The sequence below is a fragment of the Hippoglossus hippoglossus genome, chromosome 6 (genome assembly GCF_009819705.1).
Source record: "Hippoglossus hippoglossus isolate fHipHip1 chromosome 6, fHipHip1.pri, whole genome shotgun sequence".
Taxonomy (NCBI): Eukaryota; Metazoa; Chordata; class Actinopteri; order Pleuronectiformes; family Pleuronectidae; genus Hippoglossus; species Hippoglossus hippoglossus.
The window spans coordinates 24,754,336-24,772,740 of NC_047156.1; the positions used below are offsets into that span (position 1 = coordinate 24,754,336).

An 18,405-nucleotide genomic window follows, 5' to 3' on the forward strand; every position below is an offset into this window, starting at 1 on the left:
TTGACCAGTAGTTGTGTAATCCTGCTATCTAACAGACAACATTACATTACATTTCAACATAACCTCCTTGGCAGGGTAACAAAACTGGCATTCCTTATAGCTTTCAACATCAAGTGTATGACAGAACCTTACATTACTCCAAGCAGCGGTTCATTGGATTATGTAATGCAAAAAGAACCTGCTGCAGTGTACATGCAAGTTAACAAAATGTTTGTGATGTCTCACCTCATCTAGCTTGTTGAGGTGGGCGGACATTAGACTGACTAGCTGACCGGTGCTGATCTTGTCCAAGACACGGCTGGATAACTTCAGGGTCTGAAAAGGTCAAAGGTCAGGGGTCAGTTGAAGCACAAAGGGATAAAGTGAATTGGACGGGAGAAAGCCGGTGACACGTGACAAAACTTTGACACCAGGCTGTCACGCCCCTCAAAGCAGCCTGAAGATTGCCTCCCAGGATTTAATCAATGCCTCTGTGCCACCGGTAAAAGTTTTAGCAGATGTTCCACTTCTCACAACTTCAGAGGGAACTCATTTAACTTTTATTCTCCATTGTATCTAAATGGCAACTAATGTAATGGATTTAAATCCATAACAAAAAAATGTCAACATTTCAGAAATGAAAACAGTACATTTGCGGGATGAAAGCAGAATTAGTTGGAGATTTTCTCAAACTTCTCAGTCACCATTTGAATATTTATCTCTTTATATCCTTTATTTATGCAACACACAAATAAAAGTTGTCCTCCCCTCCCTTACCTTCTTGTATATAAGACTGAAGAGGGCGATTCGGATCTGCATACCCAGGTGATGCAGGCCAAAGATGGCGGGCTGCAGCAGGAGGAAGCGGGCGGTGAAGAGGAGGCACAGGCCCAGGGCCAGGAAGAATCCCTGACTCCGCTCTGGAGCATGGAACGGGTCAAAGGATGCGATGATACGACCCAAAAGCTGTGGCTGCACTGTCTTAGACGCCTCCTACAACAAGAGATGAGGCAATGGGACAGAAAATAGATTCATTGATTTAATCTGCTTTCATATGCAGTACATGTTTTTCATAATAAATCTTATTAAAATTCAACTTTTTGTGTCAAGAAGCTTCAAACTGGAAATCACTAGTGAATACTTCTAACATGGTGAATAATCCTATTTTATTTCATCATTTAAATATTTTAATCTAGATCTATCTAGAAACTGATATGTATTACAATATATATTGTGATATGTAGACGGTCACCTTATCATTTCATTCAATTCACTGGAGTAGTTCATGTGGAAACACAAACAATGTAATGGACTCATAAAAATGGCAGATATAAAAGGAACATCAATGTCATAATTTTGTACTTGACAACTAAGAACCTTTTCCAAAGTTTTTTCGTTTTCCCACACAGCCTCTTTAACATCTAACAGGCATTCTTATCGTGACCACCACCTCCAACTGTACTAACTTACGCAATGGCTGTTGTTGCCACTTTCCCATAAGCCCAGGACAGTGAGATGGGCAGTGACACTATGGTGTGACATACTTTGTACGTCATAGCACTGTCGCTCTGTAGGTCCTCTCCACTGAGACCACACACACACACACACACACACACACACACACACACACACACACACACACACACACACACACACACACACACACACACACACACACACACACACACACACACACACACACACACACACACACACACACACACACACACACGGCATTGAAACCACACTGTGTGACAAGGACAGATGATAACTGTAGGAATGTGTAAAACTAATGACGACCTGTTATTCAATACAGTATTGTGTTTTTACATAAGGACATCCGGTGTCAAACATTTGATCATTCTTAATGTGAACAAATCACAATTATTCTGTGAGTACCTTCATTTGTTCATTAAGAGGATATTTGTCTGTATACATGTCTCAGAATGGTTAAAAAAGAGGACATTAAACTAAGTTGATTTATGATAAGAATAAAAGTGAATGTAGGTTATAATTTGAATATAAAGATTTGTCAAGCCAGCTTTTGCAATGTAACGTGATTATGTAACTAAACAATAGGCTCATTAACAATGTTTATTAGTAAATTAACAAAATTTATATTTGTGATATTAAAGGGAATCAAGTAATTATTACGTTTTAAAAAAAATAAAAAGGATTTACAGCTTACAAATTCTCACACTTTAGTGCTCTCTCTAATTGCTGATGTCGCCAATGCTACATCTACAAATTTCAACAGTGTTTGATTAAAATTCATATTTTATTGTTGCAGTTTATTTTGGTTACACCCAGAGGTATGATCCATTCTATTAGACTTAACACCAGGTCCTCCACTTGCTTCCTCCATATAGGACTGACAGACTCACCCCGAGATAGAGGAGGACACCAAAGAAGGCGAAGGGGCCAAAGAAGCAGCGGGCCAGCGCTCGCATCAGCCTGGGCTTGTTCTTGGCTGACGCCACCTCTCTGTCCCATTCTCTGCAGGGAGGGCAGAGTTACAACACAGTTAAACAAAAGGTGCAGGGGAATAACACATCCAGCAGCCAAATGCCAACAAAGTTTGTCTGTGGCTATTCTATTTGACCACTACTACTACTTTGGCAACAGACCAGTTGCCCAGCGAGTTCTTTCTACAACTTTGGCTTGTAATTCAGTCACAGGACGAGGAGCTGGAGTGCATTTCTTTATTTTGAGTTTGTAGGAAATTCTTTGTTAGTTGAAAACAAACACATAGAAATATACTGAGAAAATGGTATATGATTTTATCAAAATTCTTTTTTTAAGAATTTCCTTTGGGCATATAGGGCCTGGTTTTACAGCTGATTCAAAAAATTATATTGGATATTGCCTATGAGAACTTGCAGGCGTGTTACAGTAGTGTTGGATTAACTTCACAAAACTGCCATCGCAGGCAGCTACAGCTACAGTGAGTAGCTGCATTGTTCTCCAAGGCTCATTTATAACCTGGCTGACCAGTTCAATGGTGAGTGATGGGAGAAGAAGTGAGGAATAGAAAGGATGAGAGAAGGAGAGAGAACTTGGGGGGGGGGGGGGCAATGAGGAAGAGTGATAACAGAATATTATGTATTAGACTGTAACAAGTTAACAAAATCTCCAATGGCTTAAATAAGATAGTAAGTTACACATTGTGATAATATGTAAACAAACCGACCTACCATTTCTAAACAGTAAATTAGACTAAATTTGCATTGGATCGGATTCCTTAGATCAATATCGGCATCAATATTGACTAATCAGATCCAGTATCAGCAATGACCTATCATCATTAAATACAGTTTCTGCATCAATGCAGCTAAAACTCAGTATTTCCTTTTCATTGCAATGTCAGACCTAACATTCTAGTGCTTGTTTACACAGAAACATATTTTGATAATTTAGTTTGTTGTGTTTTAATGAATACACCATGAAGTGACTGTAGTAGTTTTCTAAATGAAGTGGAATTATTGCGATAATGGTCATTTAACTCTATTTGAACCTTTTAAACATTTATCTAATAAGGTATCATATATCTCAGTAGCGCTTGCCGCCCTTTCCCCTACTGTAAATATGTTCTTTTGCATGATCACACACCATGCAAACTTTAATTGTTATAATAACCTACCAGACAAGTAAATGGTGAAGTGAATTGAAACTCAGGTCTTGGATCTAATATCTGTGCATCAGTAACAAGACAGTGATAGCTGAACTAGAATAGGCATATACAGAATTCAGATATTTCTACTGACGACCTGTGGTAAACAGAAATGAGCAAAATGACTGAAAGAAACCTAATTCTCAAATCAACGTAAATTAATTTAACGCACACACAAACTGAACTGAGGCCAGTAAGTTGCTGAATTAACTGTTTTCTGTATTATTACCCAGGTAAAATTTTCGATTTCTCAAATAAATTAAATTAAAATGTAATTAATAACATCACCTGAAATGCTTTAATTAAATTTCTTTAAATACATTTCTAATGTGTTTTTAAATTACTCAATTTAAAAAAGCAAAAAATTTACAGCAGTTTAGATAAAAGTCTGAGCTATGTTTTTGGTCAACACTTGATGAAAACCTTACTTCACAGCAAAGCTCATAGAATTAAACTGTAGCAGGCGGGTGATAAAGGGGCCGGTGGTACACAACATGTTTTAATGGAAGCTAAAGTTCACTTTCCCAGAAGCCCTCACTGTTTGCCTGATCGGAATAATGAAAGCAAAATCACCCACCACTGCTCATTCATCACCCAGTGTGCTCTTGGACCTTTTTAAAGGTCGGCTTTTTAACACCCATGTACGTTAGCTGGCTTGTTGGCACCGTTTAGCCTGACGCTGGCCCCTGGATGACCAAGAGGGAAGGCTGTGTGGGTGTCCGCAAGGTAATAATAAATTAAATTAAATTAAAATATAAGATAGGAGAATAAACGGACTGCCTTCTTTTTCTTGAAAAAAGAAATCATCAAGGATCTGGCCTTTGCTGTAATGCTGCAAAAATTAGGACAGAGGCCATCCAAGGGAGACGAATAAAAGAGAGACGATGAAGAAAATAGAGAACGAAGAGGGAATGTAAGGACAAAACATTAGGACAATAAAACTGGGAAAAGTAAAAAGAGGAGAGAGACAAGAGGTGAGAAAAGAAAAGAGGTGATCAATTGGTACAAATTAAATAAGATAAAGAACAGGAATAGAAATAAAGCTGGCATCTGGAAAAATATATATTTGTGTGTTTAGAGAAAACTGAAGTCAGAGAGAGGCAGATGAGAAAGATAAAATCAGGAAAAAGGTATGTTCAAAGATACATACTATGCTTTTTACTGCAATTCTGAACTGATTTGTATATGAATGGCAACAGATTCCTGTCATGCCAGCATATTAAAATTGAAGGGGACTAGATTTAAACTAACAATAAGATGACAAGGATAAAGAGATGAAATAGAGAAGGTAAACATGGGTAATTAGAAAAAGGGGTTCAGTGAGGAGATAGTCAGGAAGAAGAAAATACAACAGATACAGAAGTAAAAACAAAGAAAGAAAGAGGTGTTAACCCTGTCCATCATCTTGACTGGATGTTTGTATGGCACACACAGGTTTGGTTTATGTCTAGCCCTGTTTAAATGCCAGCCCATATTTTAACTTCACTCTGAGGGAAGTAAGGACAATTGTCTGCAACTGTAAACACATGTAAAGGGCATGTACGAAAAAAGAAAAAAAAAGAGCAAGCTGCAGACTTGTGGGTTATTGTTTCTCGACATATTCATTAAACTACAAATATTTAATTTTCACAGAAGCTGCTGATGCACATATTAGATAAGGATTTCCAAAAGGGCCTTTCTACCACCAAGAGTGGTAGCCAACTTGCTGCCACTCTGGTTTGCTGCTTTGTTTGAAAGTTAAGGTATGACGGAGCTGCTCCGTCACTGACCGCCAGCGGTCCGCGCACATACTCGCACACACGTACACACAACCACACACACGGCGACATTTTTCACGCTTCCTGTTACAGTTTCTAGTTGATCACTATTTAACCATCACCGACTCTGTTAGCTGTGGGGCGATCGAGGGTGCACACTCGTCAGCTCCGCATCTGGGTTACACACACATACGCACGCACATGCACGCGCGCACACACGCACGCGCACACACACACAGTCACAGACCAGCGGTTTAGGGACGCGGCGCGTTCATCTCGCCGTCAGGGTAAAGTTAGAGGGAACAAACAGGGCACAACTTCCTGTTGTGTTTTTTTAAAGATAATTAATAAGAGTTGTACTGTTTCTAGTTATTACCTTTTTGTTTATGGAAGTCATTTGATTTGTTTAAAGATGATTTATTTGGTGACATGTAAAGACTTTATTGTAAACTTTTATTTTTGTTTCAAGGACTGGTTTTGCAGATAAATGTGTCTGAATTAGTAATTAAGCCCGGTGGGAGGGGCTAAAGGTTGAAAAAGGGCAGCTTCAAGCCTTGCCAGAGGAGTCTGAACCCAGTTACAGAGAAGGTAAGGTCAGAGCTCATGAGAGCATTAGACAAGAGTTTTTCCTGTCGGTTTGATTTAAAATTATTTTGTGTTATATGTCTTGTAAATGTCCACGGAGAGCCGGCTGAAAATAAACTGAAAACAACACATTTTTTGACTACGCCTGTGTTTTCACACTCTTTGAGGAGTTTTTAAGGGAGACCCCGCCACATAAGGTTAAAGGGATAGTTCCCCGAAAAAAGGAATATTCACTCATTATCTAGTCACCACTATGCTGATGGATGGGGTGGGTGAAGTGTTTGAGTCCACTAAACACTTCTGGAGTCTCAGGGGTAAACAGCGTTTCAGACAAATCCAATACAATTGAAGTTATCGGGAACCCCTTCTTCAGATGTAAAAAAAATTACAGAAAATGCCTCCATACCGCTCGTGTGGTGTCTTCCAAGTTTCCGCATGCCCTGACATTCATAGTCGACTCGAAACGGTGTCTTTTACACCAAGTTTGCATGCACACACTACACAGAAGCGCTCGCCGAAAGGGGACATGCTGGGTGCGCTAGCATCTTTACTTCCGGTAGTGGAATTTTAGGCTTAAAAACACGGTATGAGCAGTATGGAGGCATGTTATGTTTTTTTCTATTGTTTTATTACGTCTGAAGAAGAGGTCACTTTGGCTGCAACACTGTTTACCCCTGACACTCCTAAAGTGTTTTGTGGACACTTCACCCACCCCTCCATCGGCATAGTGGTGAGTAGATAAGAAGATAAGAAGTCCTTTATTAGTCCCGCAATGGGGAAATTTGCAATGAGAGTGAATTTTCATTTTTCGGTAAACTATCCCTTTAAGGTTTCTTTATTGTCTCCCATGGGAGAAATCTGTTTAGGATTACAGGTGCTGCTGCATCAAACCAGACATTTACTAAAAACATTAAATACAGTAAATATATTAAATAAAGGTATAACATTTGCCTGAGATAAAACAACTAAGCAGTTTAGTTTCAGAACATTCACACTATTCAGAAAATGTGTAAGAATATTGTTGCAAAATTACCTCTTCAAAGACCTTTTTAGTGTTGAGGGACTGACATCATTGATTTTTTTAAGACATCTATAATTTGTAGTGAGGTATGCATTCTTTTAGAATCCCAAGGAGAGTCTTTATCCAATGCAGCTTGCACTTTTTCTCTAAACTGAAACTTGCCAAAGAACTTGCTTGCACTTCTTACATTGAATGGTTGTATATTAAACAGCTTACTCCATTCAGCACAATATACAGTAACCTTAATAAGCCTGCCTGCAACACCATGCTGGCATATAGCATGACAATTTGCAATCAATGCTGGGATGTAAACACAAAAAAAAAAAAAAAACGAGAGGTCACAAACACGAGCTGACTGTAATCTGCACAAACCTTTCGAGTCTCTCGGAGAGGTTGTCTGCCAGATCAAATGAAGGAGCCTTGTACACATCAGTCAGCTCCAATTTCTTTCTGAAGCCCTTCCTCAGCAGCGGTGTCATCCACCTGAACAAAAACAGATTAGATAGAATGTTGTTCATCAAATCCAAGACATACAGAAACAAATTTATGTACAGTTAAGCATATTTCAAATCTTGTCCAACATGAACATCTATAGAAGTGGATGTTTATGAAAAGGGGAGCGCCACTAAAAGACAGTATGCAAATCAAAACTTACATTAAAAACATGTTTGTCAATTGAAGTTATCTGAAAGTCTATAAACAGTATGAAATGTATTTGTGTCTGAGGTCACAGGAAAAGGCCTTGGCATTGAAACCAGGGTTAGAGCGTCTGGAGCTTTAATGTAAAGTGGTGTTAGTTGTAATGTGAGTAATCCCTGCGGTTTCACAGTCAGACTAATGACAGAGAAGGGAGATACGGTCAGATGTTTGCCTCTACTGTCCAAACTGGTTGACACACAGTAATTTACATCATTGCACTTTTGAGGTCTGCCTCTTTCTGTATCTGAGAAGTGAATATATCATGCAACCTTTATACAGTACTATATTAGAGGGTTGATATGATCCAGGTAAAAATACTGAAGCACAGGAGTTCTGATAGTACCACAGGGAATATTAAAAAAAAAATAATAGTGGCACATTAAATTCCCACTATAATTATATATTAAGTTATAAAGTTAAGGCTGATAATATTGTACTAAATGTGAATCAGTCTCACCACGTTTCACAGATATTGAGGACTTAGCAAAAGCCCCAATTGAGCCTGCTCCACTTGACCAGTTCTGGAACAAGCCGCATCGAGGCAACACTCATATTTTGCGCATTTTACGCATGGAATGAGCGATAAAAACGCACGAGTGTAATTAGGATTTCATAAACATATCACGTGTAAAACAACCTCAGTTACACAGATTTTTTTGTTAAAGAAAACATTAGATGTTTCTTGCACATCATATGAGTTTAAAATATTCCCCATGTCCGATTAGATTTTCTCATAGTGAGTTTGGCCCGATCTCTGCCTTTTCATCCTGGTGAGTTGTTAGTGTGATAATACAAGCAGCGTCTGCACCTTGTACCGCCCTGAGACGACCGCAGCCCCGCGCGTAATGGATGAAGAGTAAACGTGTCTTACCAGAAGAAAAACTTGGAGAGGAAGTTTGCATCTTCCACAGGTGACTTCTGCATCCTAAGTGCGCCGCCAGTTTGCTTTCCCTGCACCTGAGTCGTGTCCGTGCGCGTCGCTCATTTGTGTGTGTCCCCTGAGTGGCTCCGCTCCCACGCACTGGAGAGGCTGCTTGTCCGCTCCAGCCTCCACTTCACTGTGGGAGTCCGGCAGATATGAGGTCACTGTGCAGGTATCGCAATCCTCTGTGGGTCGTCTCCTCCGGTTCCTCTGGCTCCTCTGGTCCCACTCCCTCTCTCGGCCCTGGCTGTCTGCGTCTCGTCTCTCCGTCAGTGTGACACTGGGAGGACAGTCCATCCTTTATGGTCTCGTCAAAACGCGCGGACACCCACGTCATATCCACGCTGACGAGCACACGTTGCATGTTGTGGCAACAAGCCGAGGAGGCAGAGGCCCAGCTGATCCAATGAGGCCACCTGAGCAAACATATTGACCCATTGCAGGGAACAATTAAGACTTCAGGAGTCATTATGGACATTATTAATTTCACTCAGATTTAATTTTTTTTTTACAATGTCTCTCGTTTTGCTTTCATTTCATTTTAAAGTTAAACAGTTGTAAGATGTTCCATCAATAAGATCAAAAATAAATTGAAAGCAAACAAAGTTGGAATCGAAATCTCAGATCCCTTAATTAGCAATGTCTCTCATTAAGTGTGCAGATACAATCTTGTTTATATGTAAAACAAAAGGAACACAATGGAAATAGCAGAGTGTAAAGATATCCCAGATGCTGCTGCTGGTTGACTGAACTATTCTGTGGCTTTTTATTTCCCGAAATAAAGTCACGAAACAGAAAGCAGAACAGTTCCGGGACATGTAAACCAACAAGCAACTTTGTTATCAGCCTCAGGTTATGAACAGTTTCAGAAGAGGGAGGATCAAAACCTCCAGACATTCCAAAAGGGAACAGTGATAAAATGTGAGATGCGGGAAGTCTTTGGTTCAGGAGTATCTCGACACACAAACTGTGTCTCATCTTCACTGTCAGCACTTCACCAGTACACATTTGAAGAGTGAGCCACATGCTGGGCAAATCTGTTGGAAGCAACACTCACCAAGCACATCTTTAATACCTGTACACCTTCTTATTAATATTAATCATTAATATCCAATCACATGGCCACAGTGCAATACATACACAATTTCAGATACAGGTCATTAAACATACAAATGCATGGGGATAGCATATGATCCTGTTGAATTTTAAAGTGGTAAAATGCTGCTTTTAAGTATTTCTAAAACTTTAAACTGTAGCAAACAGACCTGAATGAAAATATTAACAAATGCACATCCAATTAGTTGTCAATTGCATTTGAAATTACTTTTAAAAGTTAAAAATAGATTGAGGTTCTACTTTGAATGAGGAGATGTTTTTTTTTTACATCTTACCAAAGTAAACTGCAAAAATGTGCTTCAATAAAACTTAACTGCCTATAAAGAAAATCTGAGTCTACAGTGTCTCCATTTGAGTCAAACACTTAAAAGGGGGCAATTAATCCCTGCTCTAATAGAAAATGGGACATGTTGTCCTTCTTTGTGTCTCTTTTTCCTGCTTCTCAAACCGGGTTATTGTGACAGAGGGATAAAACAAGATACTGAGCTGTGTAGGGATGTTGAGATGAAACCACATTAAGACAGGTTTGCTAAACTTTGAGTCATTATTGCTGTGGGACAGAAGCGTGCTAAGCTTTGCTCAGAGGAAGCGTGACCTCTACTGGACATTTACTGTCCCTTGCAGCCAGACAAGGTTTTATCTTCAAGTGTGGCATATCCACAGGACAAACTCAGTTGCCAGTTTATCAGGAACACATAATACAACAGTGCAACAACAAACCCATGCCTTGATGGATAAAATGTTCAGTACTGAAGCGCAGATTAAACTTCATGATCAGTCATATCATACAGAGACATTTGTTATTCACAAAACTATGCATTAGAACCTCCACTTACTTATGATTTATAGTAAGACAGTTGTATTAGACTGCATAAGTTTGAGCTAGGTGTATATCCTGGAAACTGAGTGTACATATACCATTTAGAAATAATGGTGGCTTATATCCAAGTACTGTCTCCTCTAAGTCGCAGCAAGAAAAAAGAAATTCAACAAGTAAATTAATTTAGATTCATTAGATATGGGTTGTAGATTATCATTTGCCAAAAATATGAAATCCTCAGAAGGCCCTGCACATCTTCACAGGTTTACCACTTGTTCTGGATCATTATAGACCTGTTCAATTAACAGTTAGAAGATCTATGTCTGGAATTGCATTATGAAATCATTATTATTAAAATTAAAATTAGATATGTGTAACAGAATTGAACAGATGTAAACAGGACAAGTAAGCAGGAGTGTAAGGTGGATGTCAGTCAAGCCCAATGTGTGAACACCCACCCAGAGTGCTGAGAGGAAATCTTTATCGGGCACAGACCTAAAAACCTCTGTGTGAAGGTGGGCTACAGATCCACTTCAAGTTCATATGTCTACTCAGCATTAAAATAAGAATGACATCGTTTAATTAGAGCTAATCAGAGACACATTTTTTAATGTTTGATTGAAAATACATTAAAAAAAATGAAAAGAAAAATATCACGCAAACACTCACCTGTCACATCAACAACCTCAAATTAAAAGGTTTTCTCCTCTTTCTTGCTCCAGAGCTGCCTATGGACACGTACAGGAGATGAACTCACAGGAAAATAAATAGCAGTGCTAATTATCTAGTTAGCATAATGCATATTAATAACAGCACTGTAAATATGCCAGCGTTAAGCTAATAGGCACATTTTCATCTCTGGTACCTGGGCGGGTGTAAAATAGAACAACAACAAATAAGTTAGGTTTAAAACAGCTATCACAATGTAAACAATGTAACTTAAATAAGAGCAAAACATAGTAAATATATATAATATTAGCGCACTTTAAATGAATATCTAACATGAGGGTTTAACGTAACCACATAGCAGCAACAGGACTGGAACAGACTATAAAAGATAATTTAAGGAGTTGTTTTTTTTTTTTTCCATATCAAGACAAATGACCACCCACCGCTGTAGTGTAGTTCAAACTTGACCCTTCCACACGCGGCCGCGTTTGTCTCGTTGTCTGAACGTGCGGCGCAGCACGTGAACACCGCCCTCCTCCCACTGCACCTGTGGCCTCTCCGGTGGTAGCATAGCAGCAGCTAGCTGGAGGCTAATCACCGACTATGGACGGCTTCATGGATTGCGCCTTCCCGGCCGGAGATGAGAGCGACGCCAGCAACGACGAGTGGGACCTCGGCTGCAGCTCGCCCAAGCAGCCTCCATGTATCAAGGTTCATTCACGAAACCACCTCCATCTTCTCTAAACACCGGTTTATGTCACTTTACACGGACGGCACCGTTAGCTAGCTAAACCTAATTGCTGCTGCTCACCTGCTCACAATAAGTAGCATTAGCTGTATGAAAGAAAACATGTGTGCTAGAGTAAACCAGTTGTGGTGACGTAGTTAGGTAAGCTTACACATTAGAGGGAAAATATTCACCCTTCAATGTCTCACCTCGCTGTTTTTATGGCGCAGAAGCAGAAACAAGCGCACATTTAAGTGTATGATCGCCACATGACCACCATCTGAATGTGGTCCTGATGTTAGCTAGAAAGTTAGCTAACAGTTATAAAACAAGCCCCTTCAATGTTCCCTGTTTTATTTGATGTATGTCTTTAGATGCTTGTGACTTCTGTCTTATCTACTATCTGATTCCATTCCCCAAACTAAACTGATAAATGAATTGGTGAGTGTGTGATTTAAACTGATTTCAAATGTGCAACTGATGCTCATGATGCTAAGTTCAACAGAAAGAGAGGAGCTACTTTCAGCTTCACAGCCGAAAGAGTAAGATGAGACCATTCAAGAGGAGTCTGGGAAACACGTGCTTCCACTTTTAAATCTCTTCCTCTGTCCTCACTCAGTTTTTCACTTAAGCCATTTTAACTCAAACACAGGTTTTACTAATGACATCAATGAAGGAGCTGTTCAAAGTAGTAACACCTGTGTTCACCCGCTATTTCATTTCAAACTGGCTGCTGGGAAAAAAGGTCTACTGCCTTTAATGTTGGCTTAGTCTATATTAAATATGAATAAACCCTAATATATGATAACTAATAAATGTGAGAGAAATAGGGATGTGCATGGTAGAACAATCAGAGCTGATCATAGTCAACCAAAAATAAAACCAACTAGATGGGCATTATCGAATACATACGCCAACATATAAACTGTTTACGATAATAAACATAGGCAAAATATCCTCGCTCCTATATAATTTAAATGAATAGATGTTACCATGCAGTAACTGAGTAAATATCACCACTTTTAACACTTTCTTAATGAAAGTAATGATCATTATCCAGATCTCCACAAAGTTATTGATAAGCACCCTCTCTAACAAAATATTATTGGATCCACGCCTTGATCTGGAGCCACATCAGAATTTAATTTGTTCTTCCCTGGCCCACATCTCATCCTTCCACCATGTTTTGTGGTAATCCGTCCAGCAGTTTTTACGTGATCCTGCTAACTAAGAAACATACGCTTTTAAAATCATCTGCCCCTTTGCCTGCCAACATTTAATCTGTTCTTTTTAGAATATAGGATGAGATGGTGAATATCCCTTGTACATTTGAAGATCTTCTGCACAATTGAAGTTACCAACCACAAGTAGATGTTAGCGGGTTTCCCCTAAGTTTCTCGGAAATTAATTTGTTTTTGTGTAATCTACCGAAAAACAAAAAAAAAAACAGTCATCCAACAAACAAACCAGAATGGGACTAATTAGAAGGCTTACATCCACTAAGGCCTAACAGTCCCTTTAATTTAATCATGCTACAGCAAAATTTCCATCAAAAACCATGAATTATCCCTGAGGAATCTGGGAAAATGTAAAAAAAAAAAAACCAGACTCACAGTGTTAAACAAAATCAAATAAAACTCAGTAAATCCAATAAATGTCATCGAAATCAGTTCAGCAGTCTTTGAGTAATCGTGCTGGCTTACTGACAGATCGACAGACAGCAGTAAAACCATGACCTCTGTGGTGGAGGTAATAAAGTATAGATAGATAAAAATCCTGGAACATGAGGCTTCTTCCTTTTACAGTTATCATTTTTAGCATCTTTACACACACCACCACCACCACTTGTGCCAACCGTGAGTTACCACTGTCAGCTTAACTGGGGTGATAGAAATCTTTGCCATATTCTTCCTTATGTCAACTTGGAGATAGACCCAAAACTAGTGGAACTACATAAACAGAATTCTCCCACTATAAGCTGCTTTATTCAAGGATGTATGAATTGTTTATTTGATACCTGACCACCAATCGTTGTTAAATCCTTTTCATCTCTGTCAATTGTAAGCAGTTAAGTTTCACTCACTGAACAGTGCAAATTACTAAAGTAACTAGTTATATTAACTCTACAGTATACTGTATTCTTGTCATTCAGGGTGATTTAGCACCCCCTTGTGGACAATATATATCTTTGGTGAAGTTTGAATTACATGTACCTCTAGGCACTGCATAGAGTATATGCCATTGACAATTCTAAAACACGATAGCAAGTTTAATTTCATTGAATTTATATGCCTTTTTAGTTGTTTTTATGGAGAATTGTTGCATGCTCCATTTGAACTGAATAAGACCTCACATGGTGTGTAAATGTGACTAGCTTCACATGTTGACTACAGTATTTTACATATCAACTTGTTAACTGTTTGTTTAAGATACTGACATGTGTCTTTGAAAAGAAGTGTCACATAGCCTAGTACTGGAACCGGGGGGCCCATCACAGGTGAGATTCCCTGGGGACTCGCTCAAAGTAAGAGTCTGACTTGTTCTCCTTTTACATTTGATACACAAAAAGCCATTACTGCCCCTCCTGAAGGGCAGGAATGATTTCTACCAAATATTAATAACATCTCCTGTTCTCATTCCAGCTGAATTTTACTCCCTGGAGTTCAGGGACTGAATCCACTAACATACATGTGGCTCATTTTCCAAACTCAGCTCATTTTGGAGTAACATCAGTTTTGGTTCATCTATTCTGGTTCCTATTTTCACAGGATATGGATGCTGCTGCACCGCATGCTGACGATAATGTGTCAGTGTTGAAAAAGGCCATCAGTAAAGGAGACACTGAGACTTTAGAGAAGCTGTTGGACAATGGCAAGTACTCTCTTCTTATGTGGCACAAATTGACAGTTGGCTTTAAATAATAGTAAGTAATTATTGAAAATGTTAATTGATTGAAGTTGCTGTTGCTTTATCCTTGTTTTGCTGTGACAAATAACATTTAAGCTGCTAATTTAATGTATGTGCCCGATTCTTCCGTTTTTATTGATCTATCAGAAAAATATGTTAAGGGTGGGAGTTGTCTTATTAGGCCAACATGATATATAATGATGTTTGAAGCCCAAAGAAACTGGACATGACTAGATTTAGTTCTTATGTCATTTTCATTTTATATTTTACTTAATGTGAACCTTTTTGAATGAACAGGCATGGATGTGGAGACCAGGCTTGGCTTTGAATGGACTCCTCTCATGTGTGCTGTCAGTGTGGCTGATTACGACCTGGCCAAAGTGCTGCTGGACAGAGGCGCCAGCGTCAACTTCAGCAAAGGTCAGACCAATATGAATCACTGCGTTTGGGTGGGAACAAATTCATTGTATTTTGTAGTGGTGGTTGATACCATGATATAGAAGTAAAGGCTCCACTGACCTCTCTGTGATCCCTCACCCACTACCTTTCAGAAAAAAAACAAAAAAACCCCTAGCAGTCTGATTAGAAAACACCCATAACATTGCTGCCTTCCAGACGGATATGAAACAGCCATACCTAATCCTCCTGTCCTCCTGACGGTCCCTGTTGCGTTGGTGTCGAGCTATTCTTCCCTGTGGCACCTTTTTTCAATTTCCTCACCTGCTACAGCCAAAGACCGGGGGACCAATTGGGCCTCTGCACCAATACGGTTCATCTGACATTACTTAATGGTGATGACGCCAAAGAGGAACTTGTGCAGAAACACACCGCTTATCCATTGAGTTGTTTTTAGTTCATGCACACTGCACCCTCATCCCAAAGCAGGAGAAATTGAAGGCATCTGTTGGATCAAGGTCAGTCTGGGTAAAACAAGCATGGGGGAAAAACTCTTGTTAACAAGTCTGCAACCATGTACATACAAAAATATACAGTGCTGAAACAATGACTTGATTTTGTAGTCAGTTTCTGGTGAAAATATGGGCAATTATCACTACTTTGTGACCTATTTAACAATATTATATGTAGATTAAGATGTGACTGTTAGTTGTGATCCCATCTCCAGTGACATGACTATTGTGGGAGCTGTTGTTTTTTCTATAAATTATAAGGTCTCAACCTTATTATGTTAGCATTTGACGCTTAAAATTAAACTGAATTAAATTACCTTTTATTTTAGTTCATTCATCTTTATGCCATGGTTTTTTGTGAAGCGCTTTGTAACCTTCTTTAGATAGGTGCTAAACAAATAAAGTTATTATTAATATTATTATATTGTTATTATGTAAGTGTTATGCATCTGTCTGCTGTTTTTCAGTTGCAAAAGGAAAGAAAAGCAGATTCTATCAGTATTCCTGCTGTATCCCTTTCTATTTAAAGTCAAAGCAGTGAAACAAATAGTCTAGAGGAAAGTTTTAGAAGCTGTATGCTGTAAAATGTTACAGTTTACCACCCAATGCTGCAGATTCATGAATTTCTTAAAAATCCACATTACAAAGAACACTGACTATGAATTAAAGTATCGACACATGTATCAACAATTTACAGCAGATAACAGCTTGTGTGCTTAATAAAGTTCCACATTATGCATAGTAGCAGCCACTATAAACAATATGCACAATACAAAGGGACATTGAATTCCTTTGTGCACATTTTAGTTCCGTCAGACTGTAGACTGTAGACTGTAGCCAAGATGAATAAGTTTCTAGTTTGAACAACAAGTGGTGAAAGTAAACTTCTGTTCAGTAAAGACATTTTTTGCATTCCAGTCTCTTTCTGCTGCAGGAACAAAACATTATTTTGAGACCACTGCATTCTCAATTTTCTCGGGTATCCACTAGGAACCCCCCTGTGGAATGGAGTTTCTTTCCTTTCTTTATCCAAGAGCGTGTTCTTTCATTTTGAGAGCATTATTTCTTCATTTCATGTTCCGATTTTGTAACCCTGCCCAATTGCTCAAACAGCCCCTTGTCGCGTGCCAACTCACTCTGCTCCTGCTCAAAATGTTTGTCTGCACTCAGATGTAGTGTGGCTGCAAAACCTCCTGTGCTTTATTTGCAGTCTCTCAAAGATGTAACATCTAGGCAGGTTCTGTAGGAAAGGTAGGCAATAATTATATGTACATTTCATGTTGCGTCATTTATGGATTTATAGTTTTCTGAAACAGATGTCATAAATTACATGAAGCTATTTGTTCATTAATAATATATTTGATTCTAAATTGTCTTAAAAACCCAGAGAAATGATGAGCATCTTAATATGTACTGTATCTTAATCTGCATTCATCTCACTATCACATTAACTATTATGAACAAAGAAAAAACACATTTTAAAGTTTATCGCTTGGTTTTTGCTATTTACATTTTGCTTTTGGATGAGGGTAGAAGCACATCGGGCACGGCTGCCTTGTACTGACCTGAGCTCACTTTGCACTTTAACAATTAAAACGTCACAAGTTATTAGGACCTGTCCAGTGCTGTGTTTGTTTGATTCATTCAAGAAATTATGAGGCATGCATTTCCCATGACCACAGTGAAAAAAAAAGATTTGTGTGCTTGTAGTTCACCTGCCACACACCATTTTTCTCACAATGTGGTGTTCCTCTTAACTTTATTGTTGTAGAAGAGGCGATGCCCTATTTATCCAGAAACACCTAAATATAATTTCACCAGGTTTTTCTAAATATCGGGGGGATTGTTATACAGACTGGCCTGCCCCCACTGCTAAAAGAATCCTAGAGGAAATACTGCAGTATGCCGATTTGTCTGACCTCACCCGTTCTTTTGATCTGTGTCGGCGAGAGCCAGAGCTCGAGGCATTATGTTTTTAGGTTGTTTGACCATCTGTCTGTCCGTCTGGAACACGTTGAGAGAATGCTTCTAGATTTGTCAGAAACGTTCACTTGAACTCAAGGATGAACTGATAGAACTTTGGTGGTCAAAGCTTTAGGTTGTTCTGTCTTCACAAACACTTTGTGGATGGGATATCTCAAGATTGCTTTAAAGAAATTTCTTCAAATTTGATACAAACATTCACTTTGGCTCAAGGATGAAATAATTGACTTGACCGAAGCAGTTATTACAGGTTCAAAACATCTTTCCTCATAGAAGTTAATTTTTTCTGTTGTTTTAATGTGTTAGTTATTTTTTTCTTTTGAGTTTTGAGCAAGAGGAGAGAAAATGTGCACGTGAGCATGTTTTTTCTGAGAGAGGGGGTAGGGTTTTGAGGGAAGGTATTACAACATCTGAATGTGAAATGAAAAAATAGTCCTCTCAAAACAAAAGCTCTTAGATAAAGACAGGAAAGAAACTTTGTACTGTCGCCCCTACAAGGCCACAAGCCCTAGTTTGGAACTACAGCGCTAGTCATGCTGTTGATATCTGATGTCAATTAATTCTTTGACCTGACTGTCGTGTTTAAACTGTGTGTGTGAGTGTGAGACTGATTTCACATGGCGTCTGCATCTGACGCTTGAG

At 38.9% G+C, this 18,405-nt stretch overlaps 2 protein-coding genes across 2 annotated transcripts in view; one reads left to right on the plus strand and one right to left on the minus strand.

The window, feature by feature from the left end:
• Positions 1–8,986, minus strand: part of cftr (CF transmembrane conductance regulator) — a 41,193-nt gene extending 32,207 nt beyond the window's left edge. Inside the window, exons 1-5 of the mRNA XM_034587815.1 lie at positions 8,583–8,986; positions 7,385–7,495; positions 2,364–2,475; positions 757–972; positions 226–315 (exon numbers count right to left, since the gene is read on the minus strand). Coding sequence (XP_034443706.1) covers positions 226–315; positions 757–972; positions 2,364–2,475; positions 7,385–7,495; positions 8,583–8,635 — 582 coding nt within the window. The 5' untranslated portion in view covers positions 8,636–8,986. The remainder of the gene's footprint in view (positions 1–225; positions 316–756; positions 973–2,363; positions 2,476–7,384; positions 7,496–8,582) is intronic.
• Positions 8,987–11,685: 2,699 nt separating this feature from the next.
• asz1 (ankyrin repeat, SAM and basic leucine zipper domain containing 1) overlaps positions 11,686–18,405 on the plus strand; it is a 29,745-nt gene continuing 23,025 nt past the window's right edge. The window contains exons 1-3 of the mRNA XM_034587824.1: positions 11,686–11,949; positions 14,734–14,836; positions 15,170–15,292. Coding sequence (XP_034443715.1) covers positions 11,842–11,949; positions 14,734–14,836; positions 15,170–15,292 — 334 coding nt within the window. The 5' untranslated portion in view covers positions 11,686–11,841. The remainder of the gene's footprint in view (positions 11,950–14,733; positions 14,837–15,169; positions 15,293–18,405) is intronic.